This window comes from Artemia sp. Qi Xiang Cuo, chromosome 1 (genome assembly GCF_049724085.1).
Source record: "Artemia sp. Qi Xiang Cuo chromosome 1, ASM4972408v1, whole genome shotgun sequence".
Lineage (NCBI taxonomy): Eukaryota > Metazoa > Arthropoda > Branchiopoda > Anostraca > Artemiidae > Artemia > Artemia sp. Qi Xiang Cuo.
In genome coordinates this window covers 21247807-21274052 of record NC_142794.1, presented here as the reverse complement: position 1 = coordinate 21274052, position 26246 = coordinate 21247807, and the positions used below count along the sequence as shown (strand labels likewise).

At 33.3% G+C, this 26246-nt stretch overlaps 1 protein-coding gene across 3 annotated transcripts in view; it reads right to left on the bottom strand.

Annotated features, from left to right (window-relative positions):
- The window catches only part of LOC148956109 (bestrophin-4-like), a 265036-nt gene that overhangs the window by 113544 nt on the left and 125246 nt on the right, over positions 1-26246 (bottom strand). For all 3 annotated transcript variants that reach the window (XM_089094424.1, XM_089094333.1, XM_089094498.1), the window contains exon 3: positions 2989-3123. In XM_089094424.1, coding sequence (XP_088950550.1) covers positions 2989-3123 — 135 coding nt within the window. The remainder of the gene's footprint in view (positions 1-2988; positions 3124-26246) is intronic.

Below are 26246 nucleotides of genomic sequence, written 5' to 3'. Positions count from 1 at the left end.
TACACAGACTTCCCCTGCTACTTGTCTTATAACACTTCTCGACAAATACTATTTTAACAATGACATAACAAGTTGGTATTGAATTTCTGCTTAGTCTGCCTTTTTTACTTTCATTTTAAGTTTTCAACCAAAAAATATGGGAAACTTATAAGGGGGCATCGACTTTCCACCACATTGTGTAGATCTCCTACCACCACATGTGCCGTACAGTTCTACCACGCTTGGCGCACTTCCACCATACTTGGTACAGATTCTGCCATGCTTGGCACGCGTCGCCTTGTGTGCGTGATTTTTGAAAGTGGGCACCCCGTCGGAAACTTAAGAGAGTTTAAACTGATACTAGTACCGGAAGAAAAATCGCAATCGCATACATTAGCGTTAAGTACGGAGCGAGTCGGCCCAATAGTATTCGAAACTGTAAAAAACAGAATTTTGGTGACAACAGATACATAAGAAAATTAAATTTTTGTGCTGATTCCAAATATGTAGAACTCACTTAGTTTAATGTTACCTATTAAAAGCTACGGGCCTGAGAAATTTGCTCGATTTTCAAAAAAGGCGAAACACCCCCAGGACGGCTAGTGATCTTAATGAAAATCACACTATCAGATTTAGAATATCAAAAAACCCTACTGTAGAGGCTTCAAGCTCCTATCTAAATCAAACGTGGAATTTTGTACTTTATGTCAGAAGAAAGATCACGGATGTGTGTTTATTTATTTAGTTTATGTTTTTTCCCAGTTAGTGGCCGTATCGAACCAATGGGATCGGGAGGGATCTCATTCAAAAGTAGATCAAAAGTTCTAGTGCCCATTTTAAGTGACCGAAAAGATTGGAGGGCAAATAAATCCCTCCCACGTTCCTTTTTCTCCAAAGGCACCCAACCAAAATTTTGATATTGATATTAGATTTAGCATAGTTGAAATGCCTATGGAGATAACATGTCCTTGGGCATAACGAGTCCCTGGAGGAAGGGCTGCAAGTTACGCAATTGCCCCATTGTTCAAATATAGTAATAATTTTTATTGGTAAAAACACTTAAATTTTTTTGGGGTGGATTTTTTGCGTGGGGGGGGGGGGTCCACAGGGAGTAATTCCTGTTGGTAGAATTTCCCTAAGGAAGTTATCCGGGCGGAATTTTAAACTGGGGGAAGGGTTTTCCTGGCATGATTTGAGAAACGGTCAGAAATTATTTTTAAGTAAACACAACTTTTTTTCATTTGAAAGCAAGGAGAAACATTAAAACTAAAAACGAACAGAAATTATTCCGTATATGAGGGGAGCTGCCACATCCTCAACCCTCGCTCTTCACCGTTAAGTGTGGTTTTTTGTCAAAGATCTTTGAGGAAGACTACTCATACACAAGAGCCTTTGAATTTGAATGAGAGGTATTTTTAAAGAACTTTAAGACTTTAGCGTACAGGCCGAGGGTTGAGTAAGGGGCAGCCCCTCTCGTATGCGGAATAATTTCTGTACGTTTAAGTTTAATTCTGCTCCTTAGGTCTTTCAAATGAAAGACTTTCTTTTTAATTTAATACTTCTATAGATAATGCATATTCCATGAGTGATTCCAATACACATTTACAAGAGAATCGTTTTCAAACATTTCGCGGCAACGAACTATAAGTAGGGAGTGATACGGCTCAATTGTAACCGAAACTCTAAGAAACAGAGTCTTGATAACAATAGATACATCAAAAGAATCGACTTTTGATACTTATTCAAAATATATAAAATCCCTCAAGTTTAAAGCTACCCATCAAAAGATACGAACCTGAGAATATTTACCCAATCTTTGAAAAAAAGGGGGGATAGCCCCAAAACATCAAATGATCTTAATAAAAATCATACCATCAGGTTTAAAATATCAGAGAACTCCGCTTTAGAGGTCGCAAGCTCCTATATACAAAACTATGGAATTCTGCATTTTTTTTTCTTTTTTTCTTTTTTTTTTACCAGAAGAAAGATCACGGATGTGTGTTTAGTTGTTTTTGTTTGTTTTTTTCTTCTTCTTTTTTCCCCTTCTTAAGAATGATCGTATCTAACCAGTGATCCTACAAGATTGTAAGATGGCTGATTTGTTCGGAAATCAAAAGTCGTAGTGCCCTTTTTAAATGACCAAAAATATTGGAGGGCATCTAGCCCCCGCGGGGGAATTTTTCTATAGTGGAGTTTTTGAGGGGTGAGGGAATTTTCCATAGAGGGGGAGCCGGATTTCCTGGCATTATTTAAAAACCAATCAGAAATTCAATAAAAGAAAGTTATTTCGACTGAATGTAAAGAGCAGCATTAAAACGTAAGACAAACAGGAAGTATTGCGTATATGAGAGGGCTGCCCCCTCCTCAATGCCTCGCTCTTTACGCTAAATTTTTTTTAGAAACTTTAAAACAGCTTATTATTCTAAGTAAACGACCCGTGTGTTTCAGGGATCATTCTTAAGTGATTGGAACAAAAAGTCAAACCTTAGCTTTGGCAACACTGCCCAATCAATTCAAAGTAGTTTGCCCACACAAACTAAAAAGATTTATAATGGATGAGATAGAGTGATTATTTTAGGTATCGTGTGGCCTTAAAACCTAATAGACTATATATATTTAGACTCAGAATAAAGATGCATTCATTTGATGTACTTCCTTAAAAGTTTCCATTGTTAGAGCTCCGTTTACTATTGAGAAGGGCTTCGCTTTACATCCCATTCATTACGTTAATGGTAAAAAAAAAAGATATGTAATATAACAAAGCAGTTGAGTTTCAATTCGATTTTAAGACCTATTTATTATAACTCGAAGTTCACTTCCTCTGCCGTCATTCAAGTCTGTAAACAAATAAAAAAAAATAGTGTCTGGACACATGTATTTTAATCTCAATAGCTATGTTTATCAATACAAGGTCAAAATCACAAATCAAATAAAATTCATAATAGACATGAATTATCAGAAATTCATATACATGTTTCCATGATTATATCATTTAAAAAAGGAACTTACTTGTCAGGCCAAGGCAATGCGACATATTGCTGCCACCATCTGTTCGCAATTGTGGTCACGTAAAACCCCAATACAAAGGATAGTGGAATCATCTCCAGGTACCGATCGAAGAAGCGAGCTAGGGACTCGAAATACCTGCAATTGTAATCCATGTGAGCTAACTCATTCACCAAGTAAGTAGCAGTCTCTCGCTCTCTCTCAATTGGCAATTCTTCCTCAATTGTCATTTTTTATACGTCTTTAAATGTTTGGCTATTAAGGACAAGGGTTGGTTCTTTACTAGGTTGCCCCTAAAGGGGCAACAATGATCCCTTATCTCTAATCTCTCATTAGGTAAATTAGTATACAAACTATCTTAGCTTAGCACAGTGGTAAAGTTAATCGGTTCAATCTGACTTAATGGCACGCTTGAACACCATATATATTATGTGTAGTATATAATATATAATGTAAGCAGGGACGAATCTCCCGCATTTTTATTGGGGGGGGGGGGGCAAGAGGGGTCCATATCTGGATAGCCAAAGGGCATGGGATGTATAATATTTTTTTCCCACATCATTGGGGGGGGGGGCAACTACCCCCCTTGCCACCCCTAAACGAAGCCCCTGATTGTAAGAGCCTATTTATTTTATTTTTTTTCTTCATTAGTAGAAAGGCCTTATTGACTCCCACGCGACACCCCTGCTGCCACCTACAACTTTTTTACATAATTAATGCATGTTTTTATGTCTGTTCGTTGTCAGTGAGAATGGAAAAACAGAATTTTTCTCACTTGAAAAAACATGAGTTTTCTCACATTGATGGATGTTTTCTTGGACGGTTATGTGTGTTGGTCAATTTATTTGATGTTTTTCATGGATGTCAACAGCAATTCATGTCTGTTTTATGGTTCGTTGTTAGTGAGAATGAAAAAACAGGAACTTTCTCACTTGAAAAAACATGAATTTTTTCACTTTTATGGATGTTTTTTGGACGGTTATGGGTGTTTGTCAATTTATTTGATGTTTTTCATGGATGTCAACAGCAATTCATGTCTGTTTTATGGTTTTTGTCAGTGAGAATGGAAAAACAGGAACTTTCTCACATTTATGTATGTCAACAGCAATTTATGTCTGTTTTATGGTTTTTGTCAGTGAGAATGAAAAAACAGGAACTTTCTCACTTTTATGGATGGTTATGTGTGTTTGTCAATTTATTTGATGATTTTCATGGATGTCAACAGCAATTCATGTCTGTTTTATGGTTTTTGTCAGTGAGAATGAATAAACAGTAAATTTCTAAAATTTATGGATGTCAACATCAATTCATGTCTGTTTTTTGGTTTTTGTCAGTGAGAATTAAAAAACAGGAACTTTCTCACATTTATGGATGTCAACAGCAATTTATGTCTGTTTTATGGTTTTTGTCAGTGAGAATGAAAAAACAGGAACTTTCTCACATTTATGGATGTCAACAGCAATTTATGTTCCTATTTTATGGTTTTTGTCAGTGAGAATGTACATGCTCGACGCGAATGTTATGAGATTGTTAGGCTAACCTAACCTGAGAAATTGATTTACATAATCGCTAGGGGAATATATTGATTCACGAAGGGGGAATTAAGAAACATTATGGCTTTCTTTATTCTTAGGTCTGAGGGATAAACGTTCTTTAGGTCAGAGAGAAAAATTAATATTCTATTTTTAAATAGGGCTTCATTGATCTTTACTGTCAGGAATTAGAAATGACATCACTTGTTATCTTGGAATTATGCGGGAGTCTAAAGAGATAGAAATTCTATTTTTAAATACGGCTTCACTGAGCTTTAAGTCGGAGAGATAAATTGATATTCTAACGAAACCTTAATAGTGTAGCTAGGAACATTTATGAGATGAAGAGATTAACGTAGGAAAGGGTTTCCTAGAAGTTTCAAATGTGACAGCGCAGGGATTCCATAAATAAAAGGAACACGCTGAGATCACGTTTAGGGATTATTTGGGTGAAACAGTTTTAGACATTTTAGAGAATTATTTCGGCGAAACAGTTAGAGACATTTCAAAAGATGATCTTAGAAAAGGTTTTAGAAGAGGTTTTGAGTGTGGTCGTTATAATACACAAGTTCTATTTGAACAGTGTCGTGAGGTCCTCTACCCCAATCCCAAAGGGCCCCGATCGCCCTACCCCGACCCAAAGGGCTCCGATCCCCCTACCCAAACCCCCAAGGAACCCCCGGGCCCCAAAGGTACCCCGGGCTCCCAAAGGGCCACCCGGCCCTCAAGGGTCCCCCAGACCCCCAAAGGACCCCCCAGGCCCCAAAGGCCCCTCCCTCCCTTGGCCCCCAAAGGGCCCCCTCCCTCTCCCTCCCTCTCCTCCCCCTCCTCACCTTCCCCTCCCCTCCACCCCCTCCCCTCCTCCCCCTCCCCTCCCCCTCCCTCCCCCTCCCTCCCCCATTTTATAATATTTTGTTGTGCATTGAGACACAGAAGGACCACCTCCCCCCGGCCCCCCTCCTAAAGGGCCCCCGGCGCCACAAAGGCTCCTGAGCCACCATTTTAATACTTTTTTAAGGCTTTATTATATCTTTTCAGAACAAATTATCATAGGTGTGTGTTGTCAGAAAATTATGATTTGGGATGTGTAGTTTGCTATTTGGACTTTCTTAGAGCTAGAATTCTTAGTCTCTCATAGGTGTTTGTTGTCTGAAACTTCTAGTTTGGGATGAGTAGTTTGCTATTTCAGACTTTTATGAGCTAGGCTTTCCTAGTATATCGTAGGTGAATGTTGACAGAAAATTATGATTTGGGATATGTAAATTACTATTTCGGGCTTTTCTGAGCTTCATTTCTTAGTCCCTCATAGGTGTTTGTTGTCTGAAACCTATAGTTTGGGATGAGTAGTTTGCTATTTTTGACTTTTCTGAGCTAGGTTTCTTAGCCTTTCATAGGTGTGTGTTGTCAGAAACTTATGATTTGGAATATGTAAATTACTATTTTTGACTTTTCTGAGCTAGATTTCTTAGCCTATCATAGGTGTTTGTTGTCTGAAACCTATAGTTTGGGCTGAGTAGTTTGCTTTTGGACTTTTCAGAGCTAGATTTCATAGCCTTTCGTAGGTATTTGTTGACTGAAACTTATGATTTGGGATATGTAAATTACTATTTCGGGCTTTTCTAAGCTAGATTTCTTAGTCTTTCGTTGGTGTGTGTTGTCTGAAACCCATGATTTGGGATTTGTAGTTTTGCTTTTTGGACTTTTCAGAGCTAGGATTCTTAGTCCCTCATAGGTGTTTGTTGTCTGAAACCTATAGTTTGGGATGAGTAGTTTGCTATTTCAGGCTTTTCTGAGCTAAGGTTTCTTAGTATTTCGTAGGTGTGTTTTGTCTGAAACTTATGACTTGAGGTGTCTAATTTGCTATTTCAGGCCTTTCTGAGCTAAGGTTTCATAGTATTTTGTAGGTGAATTTTGTCTGAAACTTATGATTTGGGATATGTAAATTACTATTTCGAGCTTTTCTAAGTTAGATTTCTTAGTCTTTCGTTGGTGTGTGTTGACTGAAACCTATGATTTGGGATATAAGGTTCTTAGTCTTTCGTTGGTGTGTGTTGTCTGAAACCTATGATTTGGAATTTGTAGTTTGCTTTTTGGACTTTTCAGAGCTAGGATTCATAGTCCCTCACAGGTGTTTGTTGTCTGAAACCTATAGTTTGGGATGAGTAGTTTGCTATTTCAGGCTTTTCTGAGCTAAGGTTTCTTAGTATTTCGTAGGTGTATGTTGTCTGAAACTTATGATTTGAGGTGCGTAATTTGCTATTTCAGGCTTTTCTGAGCTAAGGTTTCATAGTATTTCATAGGTGAATGTTGTCTGAAACTTATGATTTGGGATGTGTAATTTGCTATTTCGGGCTTTTCTAAGCTAGATTTCTTAGTCTTTCGTTGATGTGTGTTGTCTGAAACCAATGATTTGGGATGGGTGTTTTGCTATTTTTGACTTTTCTGAGCTGGATTTCTTAGCCTTTCATAGGTATGTGTTGTCTGTAACCTATGATTTGGGATGGTTAATTTGCTATTTTTGACTTTTCTGAGCTAGGTTTCTTAGCCTTTCATAGGTGTGGGCTGTCAGAAAATTATGATTTGGGATTTGTAGTTTGATTTTTAGACTTTTCAGAGCTAGGATTCTTAGTCCCTCATAGGTGTTTGTTGTCTGAAACCTATAGTTTGGGATAAATAGTTTCCTATTTCAGGCTTTTCTGAGCTAAGTTTTCTTAGTATTTCATAGGTGTGTGTTGTCTGAAACTTATGATTTGAGGTATGCAATGTGCTATTTCCGACTTTTCATAACCAGATTTCTTAGTCTTTCGTAGGTGTGTGGTGTCTGAAACCTATGATTTGGGATGTGTGGGTTGCTATTTTTTGAATTTTCTGAGCTGGATTTCTTAGCCTTTCGTAGGTGTGTGTTGACTGAAACCTATGATTTGGGAATGAGTGGCTTGCTATTTTTGACTTTTCTGAGCTAGTTTTCTTAGCATTTCATAGGTGTGTGCTTTCAGAAAATTATGATTCGGGAGGTGTAGTTTGCTTTTTGGACTTTTCAGAGCTAGGATTCTTAGTCCCTCATAGGTGTTTGTTGTCTGAAACTTCTAGTTTGGGATGAGAAGTTGGTTATTTCAGGCTTTTCTGAGCTATGGTTTCTTAGTATTTCGTAGGTGAAGCTTCCACGTCAATTTTAAGTTCACCAAGACATAAAAAATTTAAAGTTCAGTTCTAAATTTTTCCATAGAAGATAGGAAAAGTTATACTATGATTGTGATTATTTTCTATGAAGATAGAAAGTTTCACTTTAATTCTAAATTTTCTTAAATTCATTTCAGACTTTTCTCAAAGAGATGAAAAAATTTAAAGTTCGGCTCCAAATATTTTCCATGTGAGTTTTAAGTTCACAAAGACATAAAGAAATTTAAAGTTCAATTCTAAATTTTTCGGTGGAAGATAGAAAAAGTAATACCATACTTGTGAATATTTTCACGGAAGATAAAAATTTCTAGTTCAATTTAAAATTTTCTCAACGAAGTCAAGGAAAGTTCAAGTTCTCTTCTGAATTTTCTCAATTAAAAAGAAATTAGTTATTGATCATTTCTACTTTTCCAAATAATATAAAAAATTTCCACTTTAGTTCAGATCTGTCTCGAAGAGATGAAAAATTTTAAATACTGTTCCAAATTTGTCACAGAAGATAAAAAAGGTCAAGTTCTCTTCTGAATTTTACCAAAGAACACAATTCAATTCTAATTTCTCCAGAGAAAACAAAAATCTTCCACTTCAGTTCTTTATTTCACAAAGACATAAAGAAATTTAGAATTCAATTCTAAATTTTTCGGTGGAAGATAGAAAAAGTAATACCATACTTGTGAATATTTTCACGGAAGATAAAAAGTTCTAGTTCAATTTTAAATTTTCTCAACGAAGTGAAGAAAAGTTCAAGTTCTCTACTGAATTTTACCAAAGAACACAATTCAGTTCTAATTTATCCAGAGAAAATAAAAATCTTCCACTTAGGTTCTTTATTTCACAAAGACATAAAGAAATTTAAAGTTCAATTCTAAATTTTTCAGTGGAAGATAGAAAAAGTAATACCATACTTGTCAATATTTTCCCGGAAGATAAAAAGTTCTAGTTCAATTTAAAATTTTCTCAACGAAGTGAAGAAGAATTCAAGTTCTCTTCTGAATTTTACCAAAGAACACAATTCAATTCTAATTTCACCAGAGAAAATAAAAATCTTCCACTTCAGTTCTTTATTTCACAAAGACGTATAGAAATTTAAAGTTCAATTCTAAATTTTTCGGTGGAAGATAGAAAAAGTAATACCATACTTGTGAATATTTTCACGGAAGATAAAAAGTTCTAGTTCAATTTAAAATTTTCTCAATGAAGTTAAGGAAAGTTCAAGTTCTTTACTGAACTTTACCAAAGAACACAATTCAATTCTAATTTCTCCAGAGAAAACAAAAATCTTCCACTTAAGTTCTTTATTTTACAAAGACATAAAGAAATTTAGAGTTCAATTTTAAATTTTTCGGTGGAAGATAGAAAAAGTAATACCATACTTGTGAATATTTTCGCGGACGATAAAAAGTTCTAGTTCAACTTAAAATTTTCTCAACGAAGTGAAGAAAATTTCAAGTTCTCTTCTGAATTTTACCAAAGAACACAATTCAATTCTAATTTCACAAGAGAAAATCAAAATCTTCCACTTAATTTCTTTATTTCACAAAGACATAAAGAAATTTAAAGTTCAATTCTAAATTTTTCGGTGGAAACAAGAAAAAGTAATACCATACTTGTGAATATTTTCCTGGCAGATAAAAAGTTCTAGTTCAATTTAAAATTTTCTCAACGAAGTGAAGAAAAATTCAAGTTCTCTTCTGAATTTTACCAAAGAACACAATTCAATTCTAATTTCACCAGTGAAAATAAAAATCTTCCACTTCAGTTCTATATTTCACAAAGACATAAAGAAATTTAAAGTTCAATTCTAAATTTTTCGGTGGAAGATAGAAAAATTAATACCATACCTGTGAATATTTTCTTGAAGAAATGAAAAATTTAAAATACTGTTCCAAATTTTTCACAGAAGATAAAAAAGTTCAAGTTCTCTTCGGAATTTTACCAAAGAACACAATTCATTTCTAATTTCTCCAGACAAAATAAAAATCTTCCACTTAAGTTCTTTATTTCACAAAGACATAAAGAAATTTAAAGTTAAATTCTAAATTTTTCGTTGGAAGATAAAAAAAGTAATACCATACCTGTGAATATTTTCTCGAAGAGATGAAAAATTTAAAATACTGTTCCAAATTTTTCACAGAAGATAAAAAAGTTCAAGTTCTCTTCGGAATTTTACCAAAGAACACAATTCAATTCTAATTTCTCCAGAGAAAATAAAAATCTTCCACTTAAGTTCTTTATTTCACAAAGACATAATGAAATTTAAAGTTCAATTCTAAATTTTTCGGTGGAAGATAGAAAAAGTAATACCATACTTGTCAATATTTTCCCGGAAGATAAAAAGTTCTAGTTCAATTTACAATTTTCTCAACGAAGTGAAGAAAAGTTCAAGTTCTCTTCTGAATTTTACTAAAGAACAAAATTCAATTCTAATTTCACCAGAGAAAATAAAAATCTTCCACTTAAGATCATTATTTCACAAGTACATAAAGAAATTTAAAGTTCAATTCTAAATTTTTCGGTGGAAGATAGAAAAAGTAAAACCATACTTTTGAATATTTTCACGGAAGATAAAAGTTCTAGCTCAATTTAAAATGTTCTCAACGAAGTGAAGAAAAGTTCAAGTTCTCTTCTGAACTTTACCAAAGAACACACTTCAATTCTAATTTCTCCAGAGAAAATAAAAATCTTCCACTTCAGTATTAAGTCCCACAATTAAATAAAGAAATATAAAGTTCTAATCTAAATTTTTAGATCAAAGATAGAAAAAGTAATACAATGATTGTGATTATTTTCCATGAAGATCAAAAGTTTCACTTTATTTATAATTTTTCTTAAATTCAGTTCTGATTTTTCTCAAAGAGATGAAAAATTTAAAGTTCTGTTCCAAATTTTTCATAGAAGATAGAAAAAGTTATACATTGATTGATGAATATTCAACATGAAGATAAGGAACTCCATTTTAATTCAGAGCTTTCTCGAAGAAGTGCAAAATGTTCAAGTTCTCTTCTGAATTTTCTTAAAGAAGAGAAAAAGTTAGCTCAATTCTGAATTTTACCAATGAAAATGAAAAACCTTCCACTTCAATTCATAATTTCTCAAAGACATAAAAAATTTAAAGTTCAGTTCTAAATTTTTCTGTAGAAGATAGGAAAAGTTATACTATGATTGTGATTATTCTCCAGTGAAGATAAAAAGTTTCACTTTAATTCTAATTTTCTTAAATTCAGTTCCAATTTTTTGCAAAGAGATGAAAAATTTAAAGTTTTCTTCCAAACTTTTCATAGAAGATAGAAAAATATATACATTGATTTTGAATCTTCAACACGTAGATAAGGAGCATAACTTGAATTCTGAGTTTTATCGAAGAAGTGCAAAATGTTCATGTTCTCTTCTGAATTTTCTTAAAGAAGAGAAAAGTTAGCTCAATTCTGAATTTTACCAATGAAAATGAAAAACCTTCCACTTCAATTCATAATTTCTCAAAGACATAAAAATTTAAAGTTCAGTTCTAAATTTTTCTGTAGAAGATAGGAAAAGTTATACTATGATTGTGATTATTTTCCAGTGAAGATAAAAAGTTTCACTTTAATTCTAATTTTCTTAAATTCAGTTCCGATTTTTTGCAGAGATGAAAAATTTAAAGTTCTGTTCCAAATTTGTCATAGAAGATAGAAAAAGTTATACATTGATTTTGAATCTTCGACATGAAGATAAGGTGCATCACTTTAATTCTGAGTTTTCTCGAAGAAGTGCAAAATTTTCAAGTTCTCTTCTGAATTTTCTTAAAGAAAATAAAAAAGTTAGCTCAATTCTGAATTTTACCAATGAAAATGAAAAAGCTTCCACTTCAGTTCTTAATTTCTCAAAGACATAAAAAATTCAAAGTTCTCTTCTAATTTTTCCAAGAAAATAAAAGGTTCCACTTCAGTTCTGGTTTTTTCTCAAAGAGATGAAAAATTTAAAGTTCTATTCTAATTTTAAATTAAATTTTAGCTCCATTGTCTTATGGATTTACCCCTCAATTTTTTTAATTAGAAAATGAGGGACTCGTTCTATTATTAAAGACAATCTTTCAAACTCGTTTATCTAACCTCCAAAACAATAGGTTAGGTTAGGTATAAATAAATATTAATAAATAAATATAAACATTTCTACATTTTTAAGTTAGTTTAGGTTAGGTTAACTTATCATGAGCTATCATGATAAGTTAACCTAACCTTTTCTGGGGGGTATGGTTAGGTTAGGTTAGGCTAGATTAAGTTAGGTTAGATTAGGTTAGGTTAAGTTAGGTTAGGTTAGCCTACGTACGCTTCACTTAGGTTAGCTTAGGTTAGGTGAGAGACAGGCAAAAGTTAGGTGTATGATTAGGTTAGGTTAGGTTAGATTAGGTTAGGTTAGTTAGGTTAGGCTAGGTTAGCCTACGTAGCGCGCGTACGTAGGCTGACCTAGCCTAACCTAGCTTAACCTAACCTAACTTAATCTAACCTAACCTAACCTAATCATACACCTAACTTTTTGCCTGTCTCTCACCTAACCTCAGCTAACCTAAGTGAAGCATACATAGGCTAACCTAACCTAAGTTAACCTAACCTAATCTGACCTAACTTAATCTAGCCTAGCCTAACCTAACCATACTCGCCAGAAAAGGGTTAGTTTAACTTATCATGAGCCCTCATGAAAAGTTAAACTAACCTAACCTAAGTTAAACATGTAGAAATGCTTCTATTTATTTATTAATATTTATTTATACCTAACCTAACCTATTGTTTTGGAGGTTTGATGAATGAGCTTGAATGATTTTTTTTAATAATAGAACGAGGCACTTATTTGCTAATTTAACAATTTAAGTGGTAAATCCTTAAGACAATGGAGCTATAATTTAATTTAAAATTAGAACAGAACTTTAAATTTTCATCTCTTTGAGAAAAAACCAGAAGTGAAGTGGAACCTTTTTATTTTCTTGGAAAAATTAGAAGAGAACTTTGAATTTTTTATGTCTTTGAGAAATTAAGAACTGAAGTGGAAGCTTTTTCATTTTCATTGGTAAAATTTAGAATTGAGCTAACTTTTTTATCTTCTTTAAGAAAATTCAGAAGAGAACTTGAACATTTTGCTCTTCTTCGAGAAAACTCAGAATTAAAGTGTGCACCTTATTTTCATGTCGAATATCCATAATCATTGTATATCTTTTTCTATATTTTATGACAAATTTGTAACATAACTTTAAATTTTTCATCTCTGCAAAAAATTGGAAATGAATTTAAGAAAATTAGAATTAAAGTGAAACTTTTTATCTTCCCTGGAAAATCATCACAATCATAGTATAACTTTTCCTATCTTCTACAGAAAAATTTAGAACTGAACTTTAAATTTTTTATGTCTTTGAGAAATTATGAATTGAAGTGGAAGGTTTTTTCATTTTCATTGGTAAAATTCAGAATTGAGCTAACTTTTTTCTCTTCTTTAAGAAAATTCAGAAGAGAACTTGAACATTTTGCACTTCTTCGAGAAAGCTCTGAATTAAAGTGGAGTTCCTTATATTCATGTTGAATATTCACAATCAATGTATAACTTTTTCTATCTTCTATGAAAAATTTGGAACAGAACTTTAAATTTTTCATCTCTTTGAGAAAAATCAGAACTGAATTTAAGAAAAATTATAAATAGAGTGAAACTTTTGATCTTCATGGAAAATAATCACAATCATAGTATTACTTTTTCTATCTTTCATCTAAAAATTTAGAATAGAACTTTAAATTTCTTTATTTCATTGTGGAACTTAAAACTGAAGTGGAAGATTTTTATTTTCTCTGGAGAAATTAGAATTGAATTGTGTTCTTTAGTAAAATTCAGAAGAGAACTTGAACTTTTCTTCACTTCGTTGAGAAAAATTTTAAATTGAACTAGAACTTTTTATCTTCCGTGAAAATATTCACAAGTATGGTATGACTTTTTATATATTCCACCGAAAAATTTAGAATTGAACTTTAAATTTCTCTATGTCCTTGTGAAATGAAGAACTGAATTGGAAGATTTTTATTTTCTCTGGAGAAATTAGAATTGAATTGTGTTCCTTAGTAAAATTCAGAAGAGAACTTGAACTTTTCATCACTTCGTTGAGAAAATTGTAAATTGAACTAGAACTTTTTATCTTCCGGGAAAATATTCACAAGTATGGTATTAATTTTTCTATCTACCACCGAAAAATTTAGAATTGAACTTTAAATTTCATTATGTCTTTGTGAAATAAAGAACTTAAGTGGAAGATTTTTATTTTCTCTGGAGAAATTAGAATTGAATTGTGTTCTTTGATAAAATTCAGAAGAGAACTTGACCTTTTTTATCTTCTGTGAAAAATTTGGAACAGTATTTAAAATTTTTCATCTCTTCGAGAAAATATTCACAGGTATGGTATTACTTTTTCTATCTTCCACCGAAAAATTTAGAATTGAACTTTAAATTTCTTTAAGTCTTTGTGAAATAAAGAACTTAAGTGGAAGTTTTTTATTTTCTCTGGAGAAATTAGAAATGAATTGTGTTCTTTGGTAAAATTCCGAAGAGAACTTGAACTTTTTTATCTTCTGTGAAAAATTTGGAACAGTATTTTAAATTTTTCATCTCTTCGAGAAAATATTCACAGGTATGGTATTACTTTTTCTATCTTCCACCGAAAAATTTAGAATTGAACTTTAGATTTCTTTATGTCTTTGTGAAATATAGAACTGAAGCGGAAGATTTTTATTTTCACTGGTGAAATTAGAATTGAATTGTGTTCTTTGGTAAAATTCAGAAGAGAACTTGAATTTTTCTTCACTTAGTTGAGAAAATTTTAAATTGAACTAGAACTTTTTCTCTTCCGGGAAAATATTCACAAGTATGGTATTACTTTTTCTTGTTTCCACCGAAAAATTTAGAATTGAACTTTAAATTTATTTATGTCTTTGTGAAATAAAGAACTTAAGTGGAAGATTTTGATTTTCTCTGGAGAAATTACAATTGAAGTGTATTCTTTGGTAAAATTCAGAAGAGAAATTGAACTTTTCTTCACTTCGGTGAGAAAATTTTAAATTGAACTAGAACTTTTTATTTTCCGGGAAAATATTCACAAGTATGGTATTACTTTTTCTATCTTCCACCGAAAAATTTAGACTTGAACTTTAAATTTCTTTATGTCTTTGTGAAATATAGAACTTAAGTGGAAGATTTTTGTTTTCTCTGGAGAAATTAGAATTGAATTGTGTTCTTTGGTAAAATTCAGTAGAGAACTTGAACTTTTCTTCACTTCATTGAGAAAATCTTAAATTGAACTAGAACTTTTTATGTTCCTTAAAAATATTCACAAGTATGGTATTACTTTTTCTATCTTCCACCGAAAAATTTAGAATTGAACTTTAAATTTCTTTATGTCTTTGTGAAATTAATAACTTAAGTGGAAGATTTTTATTTTCTCTGGAGGAATTAGCATTGAATTGTGTTCTTTGGTAAAATTAAGGAAGAGAACTTGAATTCTTCTTCACTTCGTTGAGAAAATTTTAAATTGAACTAGAACTTTTATCTTCCGGGAAAATATTCACAAGTATGGTATTACTTTTTCTATCTTCCACTGAAAAATTTAGAATTGAACTTTAAATTTGTTTATGTCTTTGTGAAATAATGAACTTATGTGTAAGATTTTTGTCTTCTCTGGATAAATTAGAATTTAATTGTGTTGTTTGGAAAAATTCAGTAGAGAACTTGAACTTTTCTTCCCCTCGTTGAGAATATTTTAAATTGTACTAGACCTTTTTATCTTCCGTGAAAATATTCACAAGTATGTTATTACTTTTTCTATCTTCCACCGAAAAATTTAGAATTGAACTCTAAATTTCTTTATGTCTTTGTGAAATAAAGAACTGAAGTGGAAGATTTTTGTTTTCTCTGGAGAAATTAGAATTGAATTGTTTTCTTCGGTAAAATTCCGAAGAGAACTTGAACTTTTTTATCTTATGTGAAAAATTTGGAACAGCATTTTAAATTTTTCCTCTCTTCGAGACAGATCTGAACTAAAGAGGAAAATTTTTATATTATTTGGAAAAATAGAAATGATCAATGACTAAATTCTTTTTCATTGAGAAAATTCAGAAGAGAACTTGAACTTTCCTTGACTTCGTTGAGAAAATTTTAAATTGAACTAGAAATTTTTATCTTCCGTGAAAATATTCACAAGTATGGCATTACTTTTTCTATCTTCCACCGAAAAATTTAGAATTGAACTTTAAATTTCTTTATGTCTTGGTGAACTTAAAACTGACGTGGAAAATATTTGGAGCCGAACTTGAAATTTTTTCATCTCCTTGAGAAAAGTCGGAACTGAATTTAAAAAAATTTAGAATTAAAGTGAAACTTTCCATCTTCATAGAAAATAATCACAATCATAGTATAACTTTTCCTATCTTCTATGGAAAAATTTTGAACTGGACTTTAAATTTTTTATGTCTTGGTGAACTTAAAACTGACGTGGAAGCTTCACCTATGAAATACTAAGAAATCTTAGCTCAGAAAAGTCGGAAACAGTAAGTAACTAATCCCAAACATGAAGTTGCAGACTACAAACGGAAACGAGGGACTAAGAAACACAGATCTCATAAGTTCAAAATGAAAACTACACACCCCAAATCATTATTTCTGACAGCATAGACCTACGAAATGCTAAAAAATCCAGCTCAGAAAAGTCAAAAAATAGCACTCCACCCAACCCAAATCATAGGTTTCAGACACCACACACCTATGAAAGACTAAGAAATCTGGTTATGAAAAGTCGGAAATAGCGAATTACATACCTCAAATCATAAGTTTCAGACAACACACACCTATGAAATACTAAGAAACCTTAGCTAAGAAAAGCTTGAAATAGCATACTATTCACCCAGAACTATAGGTTTCAGACAACAAACACCTATGAGGGACTAGGAATCCTAGCTCTGAAAAGTCTAAAAAGCAAACTACAAATCCCAAATCATAATTTTCTGACAGCACACACCTATGAAAGGCTAAGAAACCTAGCTCGGAAAAGTCAAAAATAGCAAATTAACCATCCCAAATCATAGGTTACAGACAACACATACCTATGAAAGGCTAAGAAATCCAGCTCAGAAAAGTCAAAAATAGCAACCCACCCATCCCACATCGTTGGTTTCAGACAACACACATCAACGAAAGACTAAGAAATTTAGCTTAGAAAAGCCCGAAATAGTAATTTACATATCCCAAATCATAAGTTTCAGACAACATTCACCTATGAAATACTATGAAACCTTAGCTCAGAAAAGCCTGAAATAGCAAATTACACACCTCAAATCATAAGTTTCAGACAACACACACCTACGAAATACTAAGAAACCTTAGCTCAGAAAAGCCTGAAATAGCAAACTACTCATCCCAAACTATAGGTTTCAGACAACAAACACCTATGAGGCACTATGAATCCTAGCTCTGAAAAGTCCAAAAAGCAAACTACAAATTCCAAATCATAGGTTTCAGACAACACACACCAACGAAAGACTAAGAACCTTATATCCCAAATCATAGGTTTCAGTCAACACACACCAACGAAAGACTATGAAACCTTAGCTCAGAAAGGCCTTAAATAGCAAATTAGACATCTCAAGTCATAAGTTTCAGACAACACACACCTACGAAATACTAAGAAACCTTAGCTCAGAAAAGCCTGAAATAGTAAACTACTCATCCCAAACTATAGGTTTCAGACAACAAACACCTATGAGGGAACTAAGAATTCTAGCTCTGTAAAGTCCAAAAAGCAAAACTACAAATCCCAAATCATAGGTTTCAGACAACACACACCAACGAAAGACTAATAAATCTAGCTTAGAAAAGCCCGAAATATTAATTTACATATCACAAATCATAAGTTTCAGTCAACATACACCTACAACAGGCTCAGAACTCCAGCTCTGAACAGTCCAAAAGCAAACTACTCATCCCAAGCTATAGGTTTCAGACAACAAACACCTATGAAAGGCTAAGAAATCTAGCTCAGAAAAGTCAAAAATAGTAATTTACATATCCCAAATCATAAGTTTCTGACAACACACACCTATGAAAGGCTAAGAAAACAAGCTCAGAAAAGTCAAAAATAGCAAACAACACAACCCAAACAATAGGTTTCAGACAAAACAAACCTATGAGGGACTAAGATATCTAGCTCAAAAAAGCCCGAAATAGTAATTTACATATCCCAAATCATAATTTTCTGACAACATTCACCTATGATATACTAGGAAAGCCTAGCTCATAAAAGTCTGAAATAGCAAACTACTCATCCCAAACTAGAAGTTTCAGACAACAAACACCTATGAGAGACTAATAATCATAGCTCTGAAAAGTCCAAATAGCAAACTACACATCCCAAATCATAATTTTCTGACAACACACACCTATGATAATTTGTTCTGAAAAGATATAATAAAGACTTAAAAAAGTATTAAAATGGTGGCTCAGGAGCCTTTGGGGCGTCGGGGGCCCTTTAGGGGGGGGGCCGGGGGAGGTGGTCCTTCTGTGTCTCAATGCACAAAAAACATTATAAAATGGGGGAGGGAAGGGGAAGGGAGGGGGAGGAGGGGAGGGGAGGGGAGGGGGAGGGGAAGGTGAGGAGGGGGAGGAGAGGGAGGGAGAGGGAGGGGGTCCCTTTGGGGGCCAAGGGGGGGGAGGGGGCCTTTGGGGCCTGGGGGGTCCTTTGGGGGTCTGGGGGACCCTTGAGGGGCGGGTGGCCCTTTGGGAGCCCGGGGAACCTTTGGGGACCGGGGGTTCCTTTGGGGTTGGGGTAGGGGGATCGGAGCCCTTTGGGTCGGGGTAGGGCGATCGGGGCCCTTTGGGATTGGGGTAGAGGACCTCATGACACTGTTCAAATAGAACTTGTGTATTATAACGACCACACTCAAAACTTCTTCTAAAACCTTTTCTAATATCATCTTTTAAAATTTCTCTAACTGTTTCGCCGAAATAATTCTCTAAAATGTCTAAAACCGTTTCACCCAAATAATCCCTAAACGTAATCTCAGCGTGTTCCTTTTGTTTTTGGCATCCCTGCGTTGTCACATTTGAAATTTCTAGGAAAACCTTTCCTACGTTAATCTCTTCATCTTATAAATGTTCCTAGCTACACTATTAAGGTTTCGTTAGAATATCAATTTATCTCTCCGACTTAAAGCTCAGTGAAGCCGTATTTAAAAATAGAATTTCTATCTCTTTAGACTCCCGCATAATTCCAAGATAACATGTGATGTCATTTCTAATTCCTGAAAGTAAAGATCAATGAAGCCCTATTTAAAAATAAAATATTAATTTTTCTCTCTGACCTAAAGAACGTTTATCCCTCAGACCTAAGATTAAAGAAAGCCATAATGTTTCTTAATTCCCCCTTCGGGAATCAATACATTCCCCTAGCGATTATGTAAATCAATTTCTCAGGTTAGGTTAGCTTAACAATCTCATGACATTCGCGTTGAGCATGTAAATTCTCACTGACAAAAACCATAAAATAGACATAAATTGCTGTTGACATCCATAAATGTGAGAAAGTTCCTGTTTTTTCATTCTCACTGACAAAAACCATAAAACAGACATAAATTGCTGTTGACATCCCTAAATGTGAGAAAGTTCCTGTTTTTTCATTATCACTGACAAAAACCATAAAACAGACATAAATTTCTGTTGACATCCATAAATGTGAGAAAGTTCATGTTTTTTCATTCTCACTGACAAAAACCATAAAACAGACATAAATTGCTGTTGACATCCATGAAAAACATCAAATAAATTGACCAACACCCATAACCATCCAAAAAAGTGAGAAAGGTCTGGTTTTTCCATTCTCACTGACAAAAAACATAAAACAGACATAAATTGCTGTTAACATCCATAAATGTGAGAAAGTTCCTGTTTTTTCATTCTCACTGACAACGAACCATAAAACAGACATGAATTGCTGTTGACATCCATGAAAAACATCAAATAAATTGACCAACACACATAACCGTCCAAGAAAACATCCTTCAATGTGAGAATATTCATGTTTTTTCAAGTGAGAAAAATTCTGTTTTTCCATTCTCACTGACAACGAACAGACATAAAAACATGCATAAATTATGTAAAAAAGTTGTAGGTGTCAGCAGGGGTGTCGCGTGGGAGTCAATAAGGCCTTTCTACTTTCATTGTCTAATAAAAGGACCTATCCTTAGTTGGAACTCTCATTTGTTTGAGCCTATATAGATTATAATGTCCATAAAAATTACATTATCTGCGCCCTGCTAAGCTGAAAAGAAAAGGGTTAACTCGATTAGCAGGAAATTAATTTCAGCTTTGGCAACAGAATTTTTTTGAATGTTGTTGATGAACCGATTAAAAAAGGGAGAGGTAATCTGAAAAAAATAGCGATCCGACTATGGACACAGAAAAATCATCATCTAGTGAACTAATGCAATTATGTCCTGTAGTAACAAGGCCTGAAATTTGATTTCTGTCAAGAGGTTATGTGAAAGCGTCTCCATAACAATCCATACAAGAAGAAGGAGAAAAATTAATGACGTTAAGTAGTGTCAGCTGCGTAACAATCCCAACAAGAAGACAAAGAAGAAGTAATGACATTCCCGAGCAAAGGGCTGTCCATAACAATACAAACAAAAAGAAGAAGTAATGGGGTTACCAAGTATTAGGGTCTTTCGTAACAATCCAACGAGTAAAGTAATTAACTTACGTTATCAAAGTCTTCCATAACAATCATAATAATGAGAAGAAAAAGAAGTAATGACGTTACAGACTATCAGGGTCTTCCATAAAAATCCAAACAAGAAGAAGAAGAAGAAGTAATGACGTTACAGAGTATCAGGGTCTTCCATAAAAATCCAAACAAGAAGAAGAAGAAGGAGTAATGACGTTACAGAGTATGAAGGTCTTTCATAAAAAATCCAAACAAAAAGAAGAAGGACTGTCCATAACAATACAAACAAAAAGGAGAAGTAATGGGGTTACCAAGTATTAGGGTCTTTCGTAACAAACCAACGAATGAAGTAATTAACTTACGTTATCAAAGTCTTCCATAACAATCATAATAATGAGAAGAAAAAGAAGTAATGACGTTACAAAGTATCAGGGTCTTCCATGAAAATCCAAAGAAGAAGAAGAAGAAGGAGTAATGACGTTACAGAGTATCAGGGTCTTCCATAAAAATCCAAACAAGAAGAAGAAGAAGGAGTAATGACGTTACAGAGTATCAGGGTCTTCCATAAAACTTCAAACAAGAAGAAGGAGTAATGACGTTATATAGTATCAAGGTCTTGTCCATTTCAATAAATTCTTAGAAAAACTCACAAGGAACAGATGAACTAACAAGCGAACAGAGGGTGAAGAAAATTTTCTGGAACTTATTTTTGCAGATGGATATAGAAATGAAAGCATCTATTTTTTAAGAATTGGGGCAAATAATGTTTAGGTAACTGTATGCTCAAAATTGAAAAGAATTTTAGCGCACCATTTCAGTCAAAATTGTTATTTATCAAAAACCTACAGTTTGGATTTTGTTCAATCATAAATACATATTACAAAGGTTCACAATGCCGCTTACGTTAAGTACCGTAGTCGACCCCCGCGTTCAACGGAGTCTATTGCAATTGGTTAAAACTAATAGCAATAAGTCATTGAATAAGTATAACTACTGCCCTCTATTGAACACGGTTTGAACAACAAAATAAATTTCTTAACAGAATGTAAAAAAAATAATCTTGCAAACCCACAGAAACTTTGACCAAAAGTATTATTAGCTTATGCTAATAGATAAATATCCCAAGCATTTTCTATCGGTAAAAGGAAGAATTGCAGCTGATTCAGCTCTGAAGTTTAATAAGCAAACAATTGATGGCAATTGGTTTCAATAAGAGCCGTTAAACTCGATTCAATTTTTACATTTGGCTATTGAACGCTAAAAATTACGAAAATCAATTGCGAAAAAAAAAAATTGAACGCCAGTTACATTACACAGTACAGAACAACATTGTATTCTTACGGACAATCCGCAATCCAGTATGATAAGCCTACTTAGTCAATGTGAAACCGCTATTGGGTGATTCGACTCTTTAAGTTCATTAAATAAAAAGACAAGTTTTTTAAACTGAAATTAAGGAGTAACATCAAAACTTAAAAGAAACAGAAATTAGTACGTAGATGAGGGGGGTTGCACCCTCAGTAGTAACCGTACAATTACTTGAGAACCTACCCGCAAACCTACGCCTGAGGCAGCGGGTATGCGTGTAAGTTTTCAAGTAATTGGGTTACCAGGGTCATTTGCAAAGAGGTATCATTTCTATAGTAATTTGAAAAATCATATGGAAATTTGCTTGAAGGTATATACTTTGCGTACGTGCCCGTACCAAACAGGTTGGCTATAATCTGTTCTGGTTCAAGTTTTTTCTGACACAATTAACTGAATTTCTATTTCATGATATACTAGTTTTTTTTTGGTTAGATCCGTGTTGGAAAAACCGGTGTATCTTTTTTAGATGCCAATTATTTTTTGTATATATTCAAGTTTCAAATTAGATTCCTCAACCGTTAGTTTTCTTTACAATTCATATTAGTAAGAGAATTGAATTCAAAGAGAATAGTTTTTATTTGCAAGGATAGTAGTAGAGGAAAAAAATGAGTGGTGCATTTACATTATTGGAGATTAATGATGGAGCTAGCAACAGTGATGTAATTACTTCTTTAGTTTACGAGATTTGCGAATTTTTTGCGAAGAGGTATTAGCGTAAAGGTATTGCGATGGTTAAGAATTCCTCACGGCTAATTAAAGAATGGGGTGCTTACATCAGATACTTAATAGATTTGACGCTTACAAGAGACATTGCTAGAGTCAAATATATTTGGTGTTGGTGATATTATGACCCTCCAAGTCCCCTGGGGAAAGGGCTGCACAGTGTATCGGTATCGGACGTATTATTTTTGGGCGTATTGCTATTGCAGGTATCTATAGAGATTTTTATTAGCTCGTATAAAAGATATTACTCATATCTACGTTCTTCCTATAAATTCAACCATCAGCAACTTCAAAACGGCACTAAAAACGGCACTTTTGGTGCAATGTCTCAAGTGGAAAAGCTGGGGGCTAGTGGACTACCAGCACTTTTAGATTGACGTTTAATGGCTCATTCGAAAGATATTGCTCGTATCTATGTTATTTTTATAATTTATACAATCAATTAAAAAAATACTTTTTATTTCACTTATTAATTATATTAAATAAAAAAAAACAAGTTTTTTTAAATTAAAGCAAGGAACGACGGTAAAACTTAAACCGAACAGAAATTATTTCGTATATGAAAGGGGCTGTCCCCTCCTCAACGCCTCGCTCTTTACGCTAAAGTTTTTTATTGTTTAAAAAAAAGAGTCGTGAGAAAGTCAAACTTTTGCGTAAAAAGCGAGGTGTTGAGGAGGGGACAGCCCCTTTCATATACAGAATAGAGTTTTATGGATATTGGTAAAAGTGGTATTTTACTTTTAAAAAGTTCAATATTCGAAGCTAGCATCAGCAGGAGCTTAGGATATTTTTTGGGAAAATTTGGAGCGAATGATCGAGGGCCCCCTAGTTTTGAAAAAATACCTTTTTGTTTCTATTCCTCTTTTTAAAAAATACAATGTTCAATACAAGATGCGAGCTCTAGCATTAGTTTAAGTGCGAATAGATGAACCTAGTGAGCTAATTAGCTCTAGCCCCATAGTTTTTAAAACATAAAGTTGTGAGGCATTTATACTTTTAAAAAATACAAAGTTCAATATTCGAAGCTAGCTCCAGCAGGAGCTTATGATAGTATTGGAGACAATTGAGATATAAGGAGAAATTGCCCCCTTTGTGTTAAAAAATAATTTTATTTGTCATATATACTTTTAAAAAATAAAAAGATCAATATTTCAAGCTATCTCCAGCAGGAGCTTAGGATAGTAGCGGGAACAATTGAGATATAAGGAGCAATTGCCCCCTAATTTTGAAAAAAATACCCTGTCGTGTGATTTTTAAAAAAAAAAATTTCAATATTAGAAAATCGCTCCAGCCGTATAGACGTTTAGTATTGATAACACTTGAGAACTAATTAACACTAGCCCAATAATTATGAAAAAATACCTAAATGTTGCATATATACTTTTAAAAAATACAAAGTTCAATATTCGAAGCTAGCTCCATCAGGAGCTTAGGATAGTTGTGGTGAAAATTGAGATATAAGCAGCAATTGCCCCCTATTCTTGAAAAAATACCTTTTTGTGGCATTTATACATTTAAAAAATTCAATCTTCTAAGCTACCTACAGCAGGAGCTTAGGATAGTAGTGGTGACAATTGAGATATAAGGAGCAATTGCCCCCTATTTTTGAAAAAATACCGTTTTGTGGCATTTATACTTTTAAAAAATACAAAGTTCAATATTCGAAGCTAGCTCCAGCAGGAGCTTAGGATAGTAGTGGTGACAATTGAGATATAAGGAGCAAGTGCCCCCTATTTTTTAAAAAATGCCTGTTTTTGTAATTTATAATTTTAAATAATACAAAGTTCAATATTCGAAGCTATCTTCAGCAGGAGCTTAGGATAGTAGTGGTGACAATTGAGATATAAGGAGCAATTGCCCCCTATTTTTGAAAAAAATACCTATATGAGGGGGTTCGCCCCCTTCGTCAATACCTCACTCTTTAGGCTAAAGTTTGTTTATTGCTTTCAAAAGAGCTATTTATTCTAATTAAGCGACCTTTTTGATTCAGGGGTCATTTTTAAAGAATTGGAACAAAATTTGAACTTAGCGTGAAAGGCGAGGTGTTGAGGAGGAGGGAACCCCTCTAATATATGTAATAATTTTGGTTCATTTTAATTTTTAGTGTTTCTCCTTACTTTCAGTTGAAAAATTTTTTTTATATTTCTAATTCACTAAAAAATATAGCGCTACAAACATCATAATCAAATTTAGAGGGAAAATTTATCTTTAAAAGTGGGGTTTTTTTTTCCTTACAAATTTTTTCTTCTTTTTTTTTTTTTTTTTTTTAAGGAGGAAGTGGATTCATGCAATTACTCTCCCCCTGAAAAGCGACCGAGATGGAACGATACCACATCGATGAAAGCAACCAAAATACACGGTGAAAATATCCCTTTACAAATTGACAACGATTCAAGTGAAACAAGAAAACAGTTAAGGACACTTGTAAAAACACAGAAAAAGGACAAACATAGCCTTCTGTATAATGGTAAAGATGTGAGACGCTTTAGTCTATTAAATCACGCAATGTTAATTTGTATTTATTTAGTATTTTTTTTTCTTTTTGTTTTTCTCTCTGTGAGTGTGATTATTTTTTCTCTGAGTTAGTGACTGCTTTGTCTTCCTCCTTCTTTACAGGCCAAAGAACCTTTGGGGGAATAGTAAAGTGTAATATTGTACGTGTATTTCATGATGAATAAATTTTATCTTATGTTAAAATTTTGCAATCACTCAATAGCTGACTGAGTATCAGTCCTATCGAGCTACCAAATTAAATTTTTGAACCTAGTGGACAATAAGTTTAGATTAAAAATACGTTAAAAATTTGGTTTAAATTTATTTAAAAAAGGATAATTGTCCTATTTTTAAGCAAGTTTAAACCATTCTCTAAAAAAACGTCTAGATAATATAGAAAATATGGCTGGGGAAATGGATGGATCTGAGACTAGCAAATCAACTGATATAAGTATCTTGCTCTTTTACTGCAATTTACACCTGGAGGATTGCCCTAAAATTGCCTGTTTCGGAGGAAACATATACCTTAAGTGCCATAGAAAATTTGACATTTTGCTTTTGCAATAATCTGTTTTACTTTTGACAAAAGAAATGGTAGGAAACAGCAAACTTGCTGTTTTAAAAAGGTGACTTGAGTTTTTGTTCATCCTGCACTTCTATAATTCTAAGCGAAATTGCTCATACATTTATTCTATCCACCAAAAGGAAAATACTACCTACTGTAGAGGCTATAGCCCATTATAGAGGGCTATAGCCCTCTATATGACCAATTAGAAATTTCCTTTCCGCCAAAGGGAAATTATATCTTTCATGATATTTCCATCAATTTATTTATTGCTTCACTTAGTTGCTGAAATTTTCATTTTATTTTAATATTTCCGGTCCTATGGGCTAGAGTGTTTTCTTTATAATAAATTGTTCTTGAAACTTTTCGTGAGTTTTCTTCCGTTTGGCATTATTCGGGTTTCTTTCAATTGTTCTTCCGTTTTTTCCATTCGGGTTTTATTATGTTGGCAAGTGTCTTCACGAATTACAAACTTTTATTGTAAAGAAAAATTTTACTTTTACCCTTTATATTGACATCATTGCAACTCACGTCATCGTAGAGTTTTGCTTTAGTCATTGATGGTTGTAACCTACGATTATGACGTCATTCATCATTTTGTACGCTTGGATTTTGTCTAATTTTTCTTAATGTTACGAATTTGACGTTACTCCAATAAAATTCCTGCTGCACAGATAGTTTTGTA